Genomic DNA, 18,249 nt, shown 5'->3' on the forward strand with positions numbered 1-18,249 from the left:
TCAGGAAAGCTCTTGAGTGAGCGCTGATATCTGCAGGCATCGGCTTTTGGGGGAAGGAGGAGATTCCCCTGCTCTCTGGAGGCAGAAACTGTTCGACTCATGTTTTCTTTGGATCACAGAAGAATTGCTCGGAGGGAACATTCAATCCTTCCTCTCTACTTCTCCTGAAATGACAAGCTTGCTCATTGCTCTGAAATAGCTAACCCACCCCGGTGCAGTCACGCAGCTGATCACTAGCACTCGGGGAGAGGGGCTTGCGTGAAACCTGGCGAGCAGTTCTGTGTCTGCAATGAAGTGGCCTCTCCTGTGCAGCATGTTCAGCGTTGGCAGGTACAGCATCCCGAGACCTGTCACCAGGAATCTGGAGGATCTGGACTCAGTGCAAAGTATCCTACTGCACAGGTTAGTGTGAGGGGGAGGGGAGCTGAAAGGTAGGAGAGGGCGCTCACAGACCTTCCCTTTCCCACCAGGCACTCAGTTCAGACTGGTGAAGAATTGGTTTTGATTTTTTTTTTAATGTAGCTGAAAGGCATTGGCAATTCTTGTTTTCCACTTCTTTCTAGCTGCTTCCTCTGGGACAGGAGCAGTCGGATCTGAAGTCCCTCTGACCCCCGTACACACACAGGCAACAGGATCTCCTGTAATTCCACTAATATGCTATGGTAAAGGGAACTTCTCCAACCCCTTCTCTCTAGGCACCCCGGAAAGGGGTGTATTGCTAAACTTAAAAAAAAACCTGGAAGGGCTAAGAACTACTGTGTGACACCCTCAGCCACTGAGCAATGAGCTTCCGTTATAGCGAAAGGTAAATAAAGAGATCATCTCTCACTGTGCTCGTTGCTTAGTTTACAGACCCTGCTCCTGTGCATGATACGCTGTGGCTGTGCTGTAACAGACACATGATACTTACAAGAGGCAGCAGTTCAGTGCAGTAACTACTACCGCTCTCAGAACCAGCTAAAAATTAAAACTGGGAGACGCAGTTATTAACTTTCCGCTTTCTCCAGGAGGGTGATTAGTGGGCAGAGAGTCTTTTGTTGTTCAGACAGGAAATTAGAATGTGCTGTTTCCCCCTTTTTCTGTTATTCAGTCGAGGATGGGGAAATGTTTAATGTCTGACCTACAAAAGAAGCATGCTCGATAAGAAACCCAAACTTTCAAAGCATTATAGGAGATGTACGATTCGGAGGCATGGGGGTAAAATGGATTAGATGGAGAGAATATTGAGCCGGGGCTATTTGTGTCGGGTAACCAAGAGGATGAGAAGAATTTTTACCTCTTTAATGCTAAGACTAAATAAAAGGGCTGGCTGATTTTAGAATACAGTAAGTAATAATTCTCTTGTTTAGCTCCCTGTTTTAAGGGTACTGGCATTTCCTGTAGTTGCCACATAGAGAGGGAAGGAAGGCTGTATTGATACTTTGTAAGGGCACTATAAAAATCTAAGCAATACAATTTGAGGGGTTTCAGGGCAATATACAGGCTTACACTTAATAGAAATGTTGGGGGAGGGCACAAGAGGAATCACTTACATGATCATCTTGAATTTTTCTGCTTTTTTTAAAAAAAGCACAACGCTATGCCAGATGGGAAATCGTCTGCACCTTTGAGAGTGCAAGAGGAACGCTGAAAAGAAATTGCTTCTTTTCCCCCTTCCCTGCCCTCACCATCCCTAACATGCAATTTTCCACAGTTTTCCCCAAAGAAGCACTCACAATGAGACCTTATCAAAGGGGCTAGTAAAGAAAGGACGCTTAAAAAAAGATCCCAAAGACAATTTCCCAGCACTAACTAGAAAAGGCTCATGACTAAACCACACGTTACAATAAGAAAATGATTCTATTGAGCAGTATTTAATAAAAGGTCATAAGTAGCCTGTGTCTAATAGAGCATCTGTTTCTCAAAACACACTTTCTGCTAAATTATTTTATTTGCTATTGCAAATTAAATGCAATCTGTCATGTCAGTGCCAGCTCCAAATAGATATTGCTACTGAAAATGAAACCTAATTATTAACACAGCTGCTACTGAAAAAAGTTTAAAATCAATATCTACAAAATTGTAGCTATGAAAATAGAGACAAATACTATCCTGGAAATAAGTAGATAGGGAATTCTGGAATAGACCTGCCCTCATATCGCATTGTGAAGCAACTTTATCTGAATTACAGATAAATGCTCCCATATGCAACTGGGGACCCTCTGAAATCTGAACAGTATGGATGCATTTGTCAGAGACTGTAAAGCTGAGTGGGTGTTGTGGGTTTTTTTAAGTCACAGTAGCAAAATGTTGCCCAGTAGTATTTCTTATTTTAATTTACTTTCCATGCACTGGAGTACTATTTGTACTTACATTTGCATTTTGATTGACTGCAAAGAATCACTGTATTCTTTGTGCTTGACCTATATGCCATATCTAAGTGATCCTAATAAAGGCTGTGGAATTTAACAAAAAAAAAAAAGCAAGTTGTGGAAAAATCCGATTTCAAATTATTACTACTTTAAATGCTAATAGGCAATGGTTGCTGGAAATTAAAGTAGTTGGTGACTCTATAAAATACTCCCCCAAAGGAGTCACATGGGTTGGTGTGGTCTTCCTGATTTTTTTTTCATATTTGTCTTCCAATATTTGTTCTTCTTACTGCACTGAGGACACCAATGACAGAGGAAATGGAAAGAGGCAAAAAAAAAAAAGTGAAATCTGCATTTACTTATTTTGTATGTGGTATTTGCAAACCTGAAGGCCTTTTCCTCAAAGTTTCTATTATTTTCTGTCACAAAGGTAGCCTTCACTATGGCTTTAGGTTATCTTCATTTAAATACACTAATCTAAAATGAACACAGTTTCCCTATTAAATTCACCTTGCCTTGAAGTAAACTGTCCCCACACAGTAATAGCAGCAAAGTTGTGAACAAAAGGTTTTATGATGCTTGTTTGTTTGCTTTTATAAAGTATTAAAGACCTGAAAGTCCATGCCACTCACCCTTCAAACACAAGCTTTTTATCTGCTTGTTTTTAACTTTACATTTTTTTTCATATATGTATGTCTTCCCTTCCCTGTTTTGCTGATTACCAGATGTCCCTTGGAGAACACAAATGTACCCCTACATTGAAAGGGCCAGGGCAGTGAATCTTTATCAAGATAAAATCTTTTTTGCTCAAATAAATCTGTTAGTCTTTAAGGTGCCACGGGACTCCTTGTTGCTCTTAACAAAAGAGGGGTTTTTTTTCTTCCAACTTTGTTTCAGTTATTTGAGCAAAGTAGGCATTAACAAAAACAAACAGAATCTTAAACTAAAATGAAAATCACTTCCCCGCTCCACTGTGGTTTTACTTGCTTGGTATTTATAATATCATATTCCTACTAGTTCTCCAGTTGACCATAGAGTCTTCCAAGAGAAAAACAAGTCGAACAGACCTGAATTTCAGATATTAAATAAAAGCAGCAAATAATCTTGTATAGTCTTCTCCGTTATCTTTAAAGAAACAAAACCTGTAACTTCAAAGTCCAGTGGAAAATGGGGGAGAGGAAGAAAGCTGGGGACCAGCTTAACTTAAGCATTGGCAGTTAAGAAAGGCACATTCTGTTGTTGTCAAAGCACATTCATTGTTTGCTATGGTCTATTTATAGTGGCTATACTATGCAAAGGGGCCACAGAGCTGGCAGATCCAGCCACCAGGAAATTGTACTGGCTTAGGGGGAATCTCTACCCCAATAGAACCAGCAGCACAACAGATATATGCACATTCCTTCCCCCCCCCCCCCCGCCAACACACCCATAGCCTCTGACATTGGGGGTGTAGATGGAGGGGAAAGGGTGTGGCTGAAAAATCTCTGAGCTCTAGCTATTCCTGCAGTGGTCCTTCAGGGCCATAGATAACAGCCATGAGTTGATGCAACCCTGGCTGGCCCCAAATACAGGAGGTGCAAAGGTGGTATGTAGTCACCATGCCATCACTTTCAGTCCTGCATGGAGGGGAATTCAGCCACACCCAAGACCCATGGCTATATCTTGTCTACACTAACCAAAGAAATCATGCTGGCATCTTTCTAGCAAATTATGTTTAATCATGGTTCCTAGTTAAGGTGTTAAGATTGGCCTATTGACACAACAAGACTAGACTGTGCTATAAGAGAGTGAGGGCACTTCCATATTTATAAAAGCAAAACAACCATTCTTTATCCTTCTACCACAAAAGAGAACACATTTTCTGCAAATGCCAGACCTTCCTTTTGCAACTTCCCATTGGAAAAGCCAATTACCAGTGAATAACAGTGGAGAAAATAATACTCAAAAGCAATAGTTTAATTTTCAATTTAGTCAATAACTATCTCTATTTTCATTTATATAAAGTAATGCATTAACCAGTTGTCTAATAGGAGATAGCCTGTGGCAGAACGTCTGTTTGTTGTTAATGCAGGAAGCATTGGAGAGAAGGTTCACTAGACTTCCAAGTCAAGAGTAGTACCAGTCCAGCTAATCATGTTAAATATAAAGGGTCTTCCATATGAATGATTATTTCAAAGCTGCTTATAATTCTTCTGTGTAGGGAATGGTGTCAGGGTTTTCCCTTCTACAGAGATCTTATGGGAAATTCTGTCTCTATTCAAATAACATCCTGCTGTGAGAGACAGTGCCTTTGCTTGGTTGTTTCCACACCAGCAAAAATCATAAATGTTTCAGAAAACATATTTGGGAGATTTGCCACTACTTCTTTCAGTAAACTGATGTTCTGTGGTGCTTTGCTCCCTAATACGGTTATCCTCAAAAACAGCAGTACATGGGCTTTCCTTCTTTTGGGGAGGGAAATCTGTACTTCTCACTTGTTGAACTAACAACTGGAAACAATTAACCAACCCTTGAACTCAGTGAAATTTAACATAACAGTCTATGCCAGATGGTCCCATCACTTCTCAACAGAGACATTTTCATGTGCTGTTCGCTGCATTAAAGGTGCTAGCAAATATAAATGGAATTAAGCAGGGAAAGATTGAATATCTCACCTCCAACTCTTTATTAAAATCCTGATTTCTTGTGTAATATTCCATTTAGAAAATCACCAGACACTGGGTAATTTGGAGGAGTTCATGTGTTTCCTGTTTATCCAGAATGTTTCACTTTGAGGAGGTGAATTGCTTGAGAAGTTGGGGTTTACCCTCCTGCTTATCTGGAAGTAATATACTCTGACTTGCCTTCTTTTATCTTGCCTTTATGCCATGCCTTAAAATTACCATGTGCTAGTCTAAAATAGAAGTCATAGGTCTGAACTTGTTTAAGAATTCTCCACCATTAAGACTGGTATACTTTCAGTGAAATTTTTGTCACCTAAGATAGGAAAAGCTTAAACCCTGCCTATTACTTCCTATCCTGAAGCTGAACTGAACAGTTAGGGTTTTTTTGTACTACTACATGTTTTCTTAATTTTCTCTTATTTTCTTCCATAAGAAGAGCATATATACATGTATCCTTCCCTATATGTGGATGGAGTTGTATGACTAAGCCTATATACTTGCATTCATAGATAACAGGCTTTTACTTTTAGGAGCAAAAGCACAAGTCTTGCCTAGAGCCTACTTCAGAGGGACCACAAAATTCTAGTCTGAGATTTCTGTAACAGTTCCAGTTGAAAAGTTAGTTGTGTAGCTAAGAAAGACAACTTTGTTAATTCACTTGGAATCCTCTGTTCATTAGTTAACATTTTCTGTGAGACTGTCTCAAGTACAGAAGTTTCACACTAGAATCCTACACCTACTGCAATAAGCTCCAGCAGTGTAACGTCTAGATCTTCAGAACACAGATCAATTCCACACTTTTAGAAATGTTCCAACAATTCTATCCCATCCCATTCTGTATGCACCCTAACATCTTGTTGTGGTTATTGACTACAGCTGCGCATCCAGCATAGGTTTTCATCGAACTGTTTACTGTGACACCCAGTTTTTGAGTTGATAGAACCCTGTTGGATACCTTAATTTTTTTCCTCCGATGTGTATTATTCTGCATTTGTTGACACTGAATTTCATTTACCAATGTGTTGCTCATTTAGGTCTCTGAAGGTCTTCACTCCTCTGTGGTTCAGACTAACCTAAATAACTTTGTGTCATCTGCAAACTTGCTACTTCACTACTCACCTACCTTTCAGATCATTTAATAAATGTATTAAACGCTTGGGACCTAGTATGAAACCTTAAGGCACTCTGCTGTTAACCTTTTTTGCCAAGGTGAAAACTGTCCATTTAATCCCACGCTTTCTGTCTCCAAGCCAGTTTTTGATATATGATGATATTTTTGCTTCTCACCCAGGGCCTACTTAGCTTCTTTAGGAGCCTCTTGTGCAGGATCCTGTCAAAGGCCTTTTGGAATTCTCAATAAATTGTCAACTGGTTCTCCTTTATTCACTGCTATATTGATATGTTCAGAGAATTTTAGGAGATTACAGAAACTCAGCCAGATAACATGTTAAAACTAACTGGAATTTCAACAGTTAGCTAACATGTTAAAAACACTTCCACCCCCTCTCCCCACCCGCCTCCTAATAAAAGGCCTCAGGCATTTTCTGGGCTGGGATTTAAAGTTGTGATACTAACATGTTGACTTTCACGCTCTAACTAGCACATTTTAAGTATAGTGAAATGGCACACTGCTTTTAACATGTGCTAAATCGATCAATTCAAAGCCTAGGATTTCCCAAGGCTTCAGCTCAGCCAATTTAGCAGGTTAAAGGCAGTAGTTTTGTCTACATATCTTAAATTCTAAGCTATCTAAGGCCATAATGAAAAATGACCATGAACCAGCCAAAGCCTCTGGTAAAGGTTAAACTGCTGTTGTGGCAACTAATCAATAAGCTTTAACCTTGTAGTTGTAGACCTGAACAATGTTTACAGCTAACCATACTAGTAATCAGAGGGGTACCCGTGTTAGTCTGTATCCACAAAAACAACGAGGAGTCCGGTGGCACCTTAAAGACTAACAGATTTATTTGGGCATAAGCTTTCATGGGTAAAAAAAAACCCATTTCTTCAGAGGCATCTGACTCCCCATATCAGTAATACTGGACTCCCCATATCAGTAATGTGTTACAAACACAATTCAAAGCTGTAGTGTGGATAGGCCTTTAAAGTACACTATTAACTAGTAATTGCATTAGATTTGAATTGAAAAGAATTTCAGGGTTTTAACTTCTGCTTTTTTTTATTACTGGAACAAGATCTATGGTTTGGGAAACGTTTAGAGATCCTTAAAAAAATGAGCTGGATTCCAAAATGTTTTAAAATTATTACAGGCCACATGAACTTCCCAAAGTGACCCTTTTCATTTTGTTTGTTCGGTTGTTTTGAAAACTATAATTTCACATGAAGCAATTAGCAAAATTAAGGATGATTCCATGTAAACATTTGCTTCTGTTGAGTCAATCATATTGATGTATTATGTGCCTTCTAGCAATAAGCAAGCCATCAGTTTATCCCAAATAGTGGTTGTATTTGAACACATGCTTGCTTTTGGGATAGCAGGTGTAAGGGGGAATCACTACTGGAAATAAGCCCAGAAGTTTATGTTCAGTTTCTATTTTACCTTAGTTCCGTTCTGGGGAAGGGAGTGGGGCCTGGTGGATAGAAAGTGAGCACAGACTCAAAACACCTAGGTTCTGTCCTTAGCTCTGTCACCAGTTCTGCTGGGTGACTTTAGGCAAATCACTCTACCTCACCGTACCTCAGTTTCCCTACCAGTAAAGTGGTGATGACAATACTGACTCCTTTTGCAAAGCGGTAGGAGAGCGAATGATGAAAAGCCTTGAATAAGAGCAGAGCTTATTATTATGGTGTGAAATACGCCTAAGCCCTGAGTCTTTCCACTGCTGGTGCCAGGGTCTATCCCTCGCTTTTCTGCCTGATCCCTCGCAAAAGAAGGCGCAGTCCGCTATTCAGGCTGAGAGGTGGGATGGGAATCGGTACCCTCACCCTGGCATGCGGCCACAGGCGCCGTTAAGGCACAGGGGTCGTGTCTGTTGCTCCGGCCCCGCCTGCCCTTGTCTCTACTGACCGCACAGCGCCTGGGGGGAGCGCTCCGGGGCTGAGGCCGGGCCAGAGCCCGCGCCTAGCGGGGAGCCCCCCGCGCTGTTCCGCAGGCCCGGACCCTGTGCCGCGTGGGGGGAAGGGCTCAGGCAGGGAGGAGTCAGAGCCCGAGCCCGACGGCGCTACCCGGTCGCTGCTGCAGCAGGAGCTGCCTCGCCGCCACCGGCCTCTCTCGCTCAACAGGGCTTCTCCCGTCTCCATGGCACCCGGCCGGCGGCACCAATAGAAGGGCGGGACGGGCATCACATGTCGCCCCCGTGTTTCCGGGTGTTGGTGTCATGGCGGCTGGGGGCTGCTGGGCTCCGTAGTGGTGGGGTGAGAACCCTCCCCCCCCGGCATGGAAGAGGCACTGTCGTTCGAGATGCCCCGGGACCCGGCGCCGCGACAGGAGGAAGAAGCTGCGGGCGGCGGCGACGAAAGCAGCGAGACCGGCTCCTGCTCTGCATCGTTCTCCGGGGGCTCTGAGTAAGGGCGCCACCACCCCCGTGGGTCTGGGGTAGAGAGTGACCGTGTTTTCTGGCCCTCGCTATCGGGAGGGAAGGACTCAGTTCTGGCCAGGGTGCTCCGTCCCCTCGGTTCAGGCGCTGCAGCCTTCGCTCCCAGGCTGGCTGGCTTCCAGGGCACCAGGTGTGAGAGAGCGCACCTCGGCATCCTGAGGCTCCTGCCACCCAGCTCCATTCAGAAGAGCTTGGATTTCATGGTCCCCCTTTCCACTCTTCAGTTGTGAGAACTCGGGCAAACAGCTTCGCGCTCTGTGCCTCTGTTTCCCACCATAGAAAAGGGGTAGGAAGGGCTCCCTGTCCTGTCAGAAGGTGCTTTGAGATTCTTGGGCGGAAGGTACTGTAAAAGGGGAAATGGCCTCACTACAGTTTCAGCCCTTTATATTTGAGTCAATATAGGGAGGTTCAGTTAATCAGTTTTGTTAGTCTTATTAATAATTTAAATAGCTCCCAGACAGGGACTTGGCTGTTAAAAGTAATATTTGTAACAGTTTATTACGATTAAAATAACTATTCATGCATAAATATGAATGTGCCAAGTATTATGCATTTCTGCAGATTATGGCAGCTGGGATCTGAAAACCTAAAGTTAGGCTCTTACGTCCATATTTAGATACCTAGATAAGTGGTGTGATTTGCTCCCAGGAGCTTCTGTTGATTTCAGATGGCTACAGATGGTTGTTGTAGGGTTACACTGTTGTTCCTTCCCCTAGCTAAAACATAAACCATGTTGATTCCCCACTTCCCCAAGTTCTGGGCGGAAAACTGATTTTTTTTATTCTGTTTCCAAAACATTGTTCATTTTGTGCTGGTTGTAGGCTAAAGCCTTGCCTACACTTAAAATTTAGGTTGACGTAGCTACATCACAGGTATGTGAAAAATCCACCCACCTGAACTCTGTAGCTATGTTGGCCTAACCCCAGTGAACATGCAGTTAGATTGATGGGAAAAAATGTCTCCGTTGACTTAGCTATGATTGTTTGATATAGACTGTGGCCTGGTCTACACTACAGGGTTAGGTTGATTTAAGTTGCCTTGCATCAACCTAGCTGTGAGAGTATCTTCACTTAATTTGGCTCCTGGTGATGTAAGTGCCTCTCTGCTGATTTAGTAACATCACCTTCCTGAGTGGCATACAGTCATGGTCAATGTAAATAGGTCCACGCAATGTCAGTGTAGACACTTCATGGCTTACACATCGATTGTTACTGGCTTTGAGGAGCCACCTCACAATGTCCCACACTGACAATACAGTCAATACAAGCGCTTCTGGTGAGGATGCACACCACAAGCACAAGGAGCCAAATATGCACAAGCGAGTTAATAACTGTGATGGCTGTATGCTGACATAAGCTAGGTCAACATAAATTTGTAGTGTAGACACGGACTGAGGCTACCCTATGGTGCCAGAGCTGTGCCAGTACAGTTCCGTAGTGTTAATGTAGCTTGAGTTTTCTGTGGCTCCTTGCTATGCTTGGTGGAATGAGTAAGGGCCTCAGCCCACAGAAGTAGCAAACACCTTGAAATCTACAGAAACCTGTTACTTCTGCACAGCTAACCTACTGCCTGATCCTTTCCCTGAGATCAGAATCCTGAAATAACCTTGCTACTGTTGTCTAACCTGTTGTCTAACCTTCCTTTTGATTATACTACTCCAGCCTCTGTTGTAGTGACTATTTTAGATTAAGGCTGGAGTAGCAGCCTCAGAGTAGCTCTGCTACTACAGTAAGGTCTGGAAGTATGCGTAGGAATTCTTCTCTTCCAGAAACACCAGTAAGGTTCACAGTTACACTGCTTCTATGCATCTCATTAGAGTGTTATGCTTCTTCTGGAGGCAAATCCTGTTCCCTGCAGATGACCATCTTGTAACTAAGGGCAGGTCTAAGCTTAAAATGCTGCATCAGCACAGCTTTACTGATGCAGTTATGCCCCTGTAGCACTTTAGTGAAGATGCTCTAAGCCAGTGGTGGGCAATCTGTGGCCTGCACGCAGCCCAGCACTGCTTTAAGCCAACGAGAGCGAGCTTCTCCCATCAGCTTAGTTAATCCACATCCGCGAGAGGCTGAACCATAGCCTCAGTGTTTGCCGCCGAGCCATGAGCTCATGGCTCCCAATCAGCTTGGAAGCCATGTGAGCCTTTTTCAAGCTGGAGTTCTTGGGCTTCCAGGCTTCCTGCTGCAGAGCCAGGGCTCCCCAGCTGTTCAGCATAGATCCTAAAAGCCCTAGATACTGGTCTCCTCAGCAGCCCACCAGGCAAGCTGGCAGAAACCAGGCAGGGTTCTGACGAAACCCTGCCTGCTTCATAAGAAGTTTGTCAAAAACAACATATATCCACAAAACATTTCAACAAATTAGCATTTTTTGCCAAAAACCTGTTTCATCAGAAAATTCCATACCAGCTGTAATTACCATGTTTTGGGTGTGATTCATATGCACGAAAAACCTATGGGACCTCTTTTCTCCTTTCCCCATTTGTCATTGTGTGGTTAAAATTCTATTAAAAACTTAATCCGTTAGTACAGATTTCTTTTTGTTTAGAAAGTAACAAATATGTGTGTGGTTAGACAATTATTGGAAATATTTCTATAATACTATAATAGTTTTAGATTTGGTTTCAGCAGAGGGAGAGGAGAACAACTAGTGAAGATAAACTCAGTTTTTGCACAGTATCGTGTGGCCTAATTGTTGGAGGTTAAAGTACTTCACTGTGTTGCATAGATGACCTATGTTCTTAATTTGTAATTTTTAAAAGCAGTCATATTTCTGTCTGCCTCTATTGCTTTTGAAGTTTTTTGTTTGTCTGTAAGATCAGAGCACAGCTTATACATCCTTCCATTCTAGTACATCTTTATTCACATTTTTACCAAGAAACCTGCACAGATGTTTTGTAGCTGACTCTGAAAGCACAGCAATGCTAGTTGGATGTAATTCATAGGTTTCAAAGCGTAAATCTGTATGAAAACTGATATCCTGCTCTAATCAGTTTATTGTCCCAACTACTTCAGTGTCAAAATCCCGACTAATGAACCAAGGTCATTCATGCTCATGCCTACTTCTCTAACGCATTTCATGTCCTGAGGCCGTATTGTATTGAGGGGGAGGAAGAATGTTTTCTGATGTTCAACTTATACAGTTTCTTTCAAATCTTTACCCAGGAAAGAAGAGCCTTAGTGGATGGGTGAGGCTGTTTAGGTATTGTGGCCCCACTGTCTTGCAGATCCATGGGGAAGGAAACTCCCAGGCCTGCACAAATTTGATCCCTCTATGCTGCTGCTCTGCTTGCTCCTCCCTCCCCAGCTGCAGTACTCCTGTGGAAGCTGGAGGATGGATAATGGGGATGAGGATGGGAGAGACATGGAGACTCAGTTAATTTTCCCCCCCCAAGCAGCATGAACTTGTGTGCAGATGTTTGTTTGTCTGCAGATGGAGAATGCTGTGCAGAATGACTCCTTCTGCCACCAAGTTATTTATATTATCTTGGCAATTAGGAGTCCAGGTGTGGGCTAGGACCCCATTATGGTAGGTGCTGTACAAACACAGAAAAAATATATTCCCTGCTTCCAAGATGTTACAATCTAAGTAACCAAAACTGTGGATCTCCCTCAGAAGGGCTCTCATGGGGGCCTCAGGAAGGAAAAACAGTATCATGGAGTTCCTTCATAAACATTCCATCAGAAATCTGTCCAGTTGGAGTCCCCTCAATTGTCCCTTAGATCTTCAGTTATATAGCTGACTGCATATAATGTGCTTTACTCACCTAAACCCATGGAAACTATATTACCAAAAGAGTACTCTTAATTTAGACTGACTACGGAACTAATATTGTACTGTTATCAGTTCTAAATGGAAGCTTATTTTATTGATACTTAAAAATAAACCCAGTTGGGATAGGGAAGGGAGGTGGAAATCTTCCCATAAACAAAGGATTGATAGTCTGTTATCTTTTATTGCTAAAGTACACTGCTAACTCAATTTTTATTTGTATGCTGTTCATAAATGCCATCAATACAACTGTTCTTTCAGATGGCTTAAGGAAGAAATGTGGGAGAGAACGGACAAGATGTCATTCTTGTTTGACTAAAAGAGAACCCCTCACTCTGATGGATAATGGTTACTTATTCAGACATGGCTGTGAAAGGAACGGTTCAATGAAATTGGCTTCTGTGAATGATGCTTTTGCAATGGATGAATAGTAAGACACTATAAAAAGCTACTTCAGACTCTGGAAGGGCAGTTGTGGTTCTCCCACTCCTTTTTTTCCCCTTTCTTTTCTTCCCGTAAGGATTTTTATATTCAACATGAGCTAGAGCACCAAGGCCATAGAAGTTCGAGAGGGAGACTTTTTCTCACTCCCTCCCCAAAGTAAACAAACGTAGTTGGTATTGCTATCTTCCTTGTCTGCATTAACATTTAATTGTGTTTCTCTCTCTCTCTCAGCGACCTTGAGCCTGAATGGTTGGACAGTGTGCAGAAAAATGGGGAATTATTTTATCTAGAACTGAGTGAAGGTGAAGAAGAAATTCTTCTTCAAGACAGCTCTTCGGAGGTGCCTGCAGTGAATCGTGTCAGGTTCCGTGACAATGAAGCTGAGGTAATTCAAGAGGGACCACGAAAAGAAAGAAAGTATGAACCCAGACTGAAAAAAATCACCAAAATTTTAAAAAAGAAAAGCCTTTTACCAAAGCATTCTGGTAAGAAAGGAACTGGTGGTAGTTGTGGGCATCCTTCTGGCCCAACCTCCATACTGAAACACCAATCCACTCAGAAGGTGGGAGTCATAGTCCAGCAACGGTACAAAGATGTATGTGTTTATGTAAATCCAAAAAGACTACCCAACGATGGAGCAGGGGAAAAACTCAAGCTTCTGGAGGCATTGGTAGGGATTGTTCATCAGTCTTCATGGAGCAGCAGAAGAGCTGAAAAGCAAGGAGAACAAGACAGAAGCAACAAAGGGATCAATGAAGAGAAGCTTGTAGTTCATGGCTTGGTCCCAGGCAGCTCAGCCATAAAAACAGGTCAAATCTTGATTGGTAAGTAACCCAATGAACACTGACATGTGCTTGCTCTGATTAAAACCAATGCAGATACTAATTTACTCTTTAAATTGCAGCAAAACCTCTACTAACAAGCATTTTCAGTAGACATAAAGGATAACTTAAATATTTCTGAGATTTTAAGTATATTTGAGCTGGTCAGCTCATAACTCTGAGGTTCTACTGTAACTGGAATTTAGTTGAACGCAAAACAGCGTATATAACTTATTTTTATTAAACAAAACAACCATATGTTTTGGATACATAAACTTCTCTTATCAAAATATGATCCACATTTACAGCTATCTTAAAAAGTAGTTTAGGCCTCAACATATTTGATATTAAATTCAGATTTCATTTTAAACAGGTTTATCTTCTAAAAGAAAAACATTGTAATTAAAATAAAAAAATTGTATTTAAATAAAAAAAATGCATATTTTTATTTTTAAAAAAATCAATTTTTATCCACACTGAGCTATAGGCACATAGGCTATTCATAGACTATTGCCAATAAGCAATTAATGTGTTTTTTGTGTTCCTGGCATGCTGAGTCAGTTTTCTGTTGGGTCTTGAATCACTGGGGGCAATTAATGCAAATCTCTAGGCAGCTGAAGAAGTCTGTAGGAGTACCGTGGTTGGAGAGGGAGACAAGATAAGTGGGACTGCATATACTAGTTTTGACTGGGTTCAAGAGGAGCAGCAAACAAAGGCTCCAAACTGTGTAAAGGGTGAGCCTGAGCTGATTCAGTGTGTGAGGCACTGTGGAACAAAGAACTGATAAACTGGTGTATGGACCTACGAGAATCCCATGCCTGGTGAGATTAGCCTACATGTAGACTTTTGGTTTTGTAATACCTTTTTTCTCTGTAATGTTTTTGTCCTAAATGTACTGTGGTTTGTGAAAATTGATTGGTCACTGGTAAACCTGTCATAGTTTCTGGTAGATAGTCCAGCACCTGCAGTTCTTCTAAAGTGAGATTTGCTTGGAGAAGCACTGTAACTAGGGTTCCCAATTTTGGTTGGATGTATTCTTAGAGCTTTCATCACATGACATAATCTTTAATTAAAGATTAATCTTTTATTCTTGGAGACTTCAGGACAATCCCGGAGGGCTGGCAACCCTAACTGTAACTTGCAAGGAAACTACAGCCCAAATCCCTAGTCTGAAGGGAGAGGGACATGAATTCCTACCCTGAAAAAGATGATGGCTAGAGGCCTGAGATCTGAGTAGGAGTGCCCTCAAGGAGGCTACAAAGGGATCAGAGATGCAGTTATCCCCGTGGCAATTTTGTGGTAATCCAACAAGACAGTCACTGTGTGATCCAAAGTATGAAGCTTTGAAATGTATGTATATGTGTGTATTCTGAAACTAAATTAAAGTATGGGAGGGAAGCATGTTGGGTAAGGGAAGCATGTGGGCGGGGGGGAGGAATGAAAGTCCTAGGCCACCATTTTACGGGGTCTTGGTGGAAATTCTGCAATTACCTTAAATGCTCAAGAGGAAACAGTCTGTAAGTATAATGGTCTAAATGTATTGTGAGAACAGATACATACTGCACAAAACCTCTACCTGTTCATCTGTAAAGGACTGGTGATATTAGCCTTCAAATTGTTCTCTGGAGAGAAGGGAGTGAAGATGTATACTCTGGATGGGATTTTCAAAAACTCTTAAATAATTTAGGAGCACAAGTCCCATTTGAAAGTCAAACCACGTAAGCACTCTTGAAAATTCCACCTTGTATACATAAAGACAGATCACACATTGACTCAATAGTGCATGTTTTGGATAAGAGTATTAAAGAATATTCCCTTGTAAAAAAAAAAAAAATGAATAACCCTTCAAGTTGTACCATAAAATAGGAAAGGGCTAATATATAAATAAGGTTGGAGGGAGACTCAGGCTGTATCTTCAGCTTGATAGGCCCTGGTTTATATGCATAAATTTCATTAACCAACAGTTTGTAAATGCCTGCCACCACACTAACAATGTAATTCCTTCGCTTGGGTCACACTTAAGATGACCAGACAGCAAGTCTGAAAAAGCAGGACAGGCGGTAAGAGGTAATAGGCACCTATATGAGACACAAACCCTGAATATCAGGACTGTCTCTATAAAATTGGGACATCTGGTCACCCTAGTCACACTAGTCCTGAGTTAAAGTAGTATTCTCTTCTCTCCTGATTTTGTCTGTCTACAAGAATGGGCATACAGGCAGATCACTATGACAAGTACCAGGCCTAGGAGATGAGATTAACTCCTCAACTGTTTCTGTTTCCATGGCAGGTATGTCAGTATTGCATTTATCCTTAAGAGCTAAGGAGGCAATAGCATGTTAAGAGGGTGTGGAGAAATGAAATCTTTGTTTTGTTTTAAACAGATGTCCCAGTTACTTAAACCTCAGAGGTTGGTAGTTTATTACATGTCCTGAGCTACCATCAACCAATATAACCTTATTTTTACATGTTGGAAACAAAATACTTTAAAGCATACTGCCATCATTCAGCTCTGAACAGGGAAAATGTGCTACATCCTGTGCCAAGTGGCATAAAAAGTATAATTTCCATATAAAAATACTCTAAATTATACATGTGCAGTGAACATTGGGTACTCTGAAATCTATATGTGGTATCTAGCACCAGAGATATTTTGCATAAACTAAATGCTTGGATTTTAATGCAGTTGGCATAAGGGATGTACAATTAAAAACCCAAACACTTAATTTTTTTTTGTAAACCACTTTTAATTTAGTTTGTTCTAGTCAGAAACCCTTCTGGTTTAGCATTGCTGTATTGTATATCAGAAGGCAAGATAGCCAGGTCCTTATGAGTGTACACCCAAACTCTGGTTAAAACCAGAAGTGCAGTTCTGCAGGCTGACCCTCCTGTTTAATTTTAGATACATACATGGTACTAACATGAAGAGAAAAGAAAAATACAAGTTTATTATGGTCTAAAATATCACTTAAAAGAAAAAGTTTAAGATGAGATTCAAGAATCCTGCCCTGAATTGAGCATTTCTTTATTTAGATGTACTTCAAGTTTAAGTTGATCTAAATACTCACAAGAATTACTAGTTTATCAGTTGTTAAGCTTATCAAAATGGTATGGTTCAGGCTAACCAATGTTGCTAGAACTCTACTTCTCTCATCTCTTACCAATAAGGGCCTGCAGAACAATACACTACTTTTCCTATATGCATTTGTTACTCTGTAAAACAATATGTGATCTCACTGCTCATCATAACCTTGAGAACCAGGCATTAAACAACTTTTCCCTCTGAACATGAACATTTTGAAGTGCTGTTCTTTGACTATATTAGTAACAGTCTTGGGACACTTGGCATATCTAATTTAACTTTCTAATTTGATTTCTAAATCAGAACTCTGTAGATATTAGTTTTGTATCCCTGGCAGACAGAACATCTGACTTTTTCAAGTAATTCCATACAGCTCTGAGATTGTATTCTCAATGAGAAGTATGGTAGCTACTTTAATAGCTGTCAAAGTTTAATAATATTGCAGATTAATACTGCAGATTAAGCACTTTGTTTTACAACCAAATGGACTAACAAGAAAGATGGACAAGGCAGTTACTTTCTTAACATTTTTAATGGACTTTTTTTCATAGTTCCTTAAAATAGTGCCTTAAGGTATCTTGTCCAGTTAATTCTGAAATTTGTATCACTATAGCTTAACACTTAAGATTGAACATCTGTCTATTTGTGCACCACACCATTTAAAAAACATCAAAGGTTGCATATGGAAGTAATATATTCTCTTGCAATACTTAACCATATAGATGGTCAGAATCATGGTTACATTTTATATTCTGAGAAGAAATACTCCAGTTCTGGTACCAAAAATTTGCTGTCAAATAGCCCTGTGTGTTTTCAAAAACAAAACAAAAATACTGTATCCAGGTCTGTTTAAACTGATTACTACAAAGAAGTTCTAAAACTAAATCTTTCTGTATATTGTGACAGCTCCAGTTGAGTAGTCTTCTCTTGGCCACTTAGCCCATCTGGATCTCCCAAGTGTTTTAAGCCTCCCTGGGTCTTAGCAGGCTTCCCTTGTGCTCTGCCTGGCATATTTCCAGGGCACTAACTCTGTTACTCTCTCATGGAAATGTAGGCCCCCACTTCCAGCACTCCCAGGATACCCCAGTAGTTTATATAATCCTAGAATCCCACCGAAGGTCTGACCTTTCTGGGCTGCAGATTCTCTCAAGAGGCACGTGGTAGGTGTAGCATATAACAGACACTTTGCTCTTTATTTAACAACCTCCATTTAAAAAAACAACTACATGCATTTCCCTCACCATGGCAGTCTGTGGGGGACAATCTGTGTTCAGGTATGTAGGGTCCACCCCTCTGTCTCATCTATCTCCTGCAGCAGCTTCTTTCATCTTAAGTTGGTGAAAAGTGGTCAAAGAGAGAGGAATAGAATAGTTTCTGCCTGTTATAGCCTTCCTGTCTCCTCTGTCAGATGACTTCCTAGTTAGCCTCAACAGGTGACCACTGAGTCCAGTGACTTCATTGTCAGATCACCTCTCCCCTGACAAACGAATTATCCTGGCTGGGAGTCACTCTTGTCTACAGCTGTTACACTACAATGATCGAGCATTTAAGTCAACAACCCTTTTT

At 41.3% G+C, this 18,249-nt stretch overlaps 1 protein-coding gene across 2 annotated transcripts in view; it reads left to right on the forward strand.

Moving 5' to 3' along the window:
* Positions 1 to 289: 289 nt before the first annotated feature.
* The window catches only part of INTU (inturned planar cell polarity protein), a 94,483-nt gene continuing 76,523 nt past the window's right edge, over positions 290 to 18,249 (forward strand). The window contains exons 1-2 of one of the 2 annotated variants that reach the window (XM_024211446.1): positions 290 to 402; positions 13,012 to 13,604. In XM_024211446.1, the coding sequence (XP_024067214.1) occupies positions 290 to 402; positions 13,012 to 13,604 (706 nt within the window). Of the gene's footprint in view, positions 403 to 8,365; positions 8,540 to 13,011; positions 13,605 to 18,249 lie in introns of those variants that run through there. The other variant, XM_024211445.3, reaches the window with a different exon arrangement.

This window comes from Terrapene carolina, unplaced genomic scaffold (assembly GCF_002925995.2).
Source record: "Terrapene carolina triunguis isolate 2854851 unplaced genomic scaffold, T_m_triunguis-2.0 Scaffold66, whole genome shotgun sequence".
NCBI lineage: Eukaryota > Metazoa > Chordata > Testudines > Emydidae > Terrapene > Terrapene triunguis.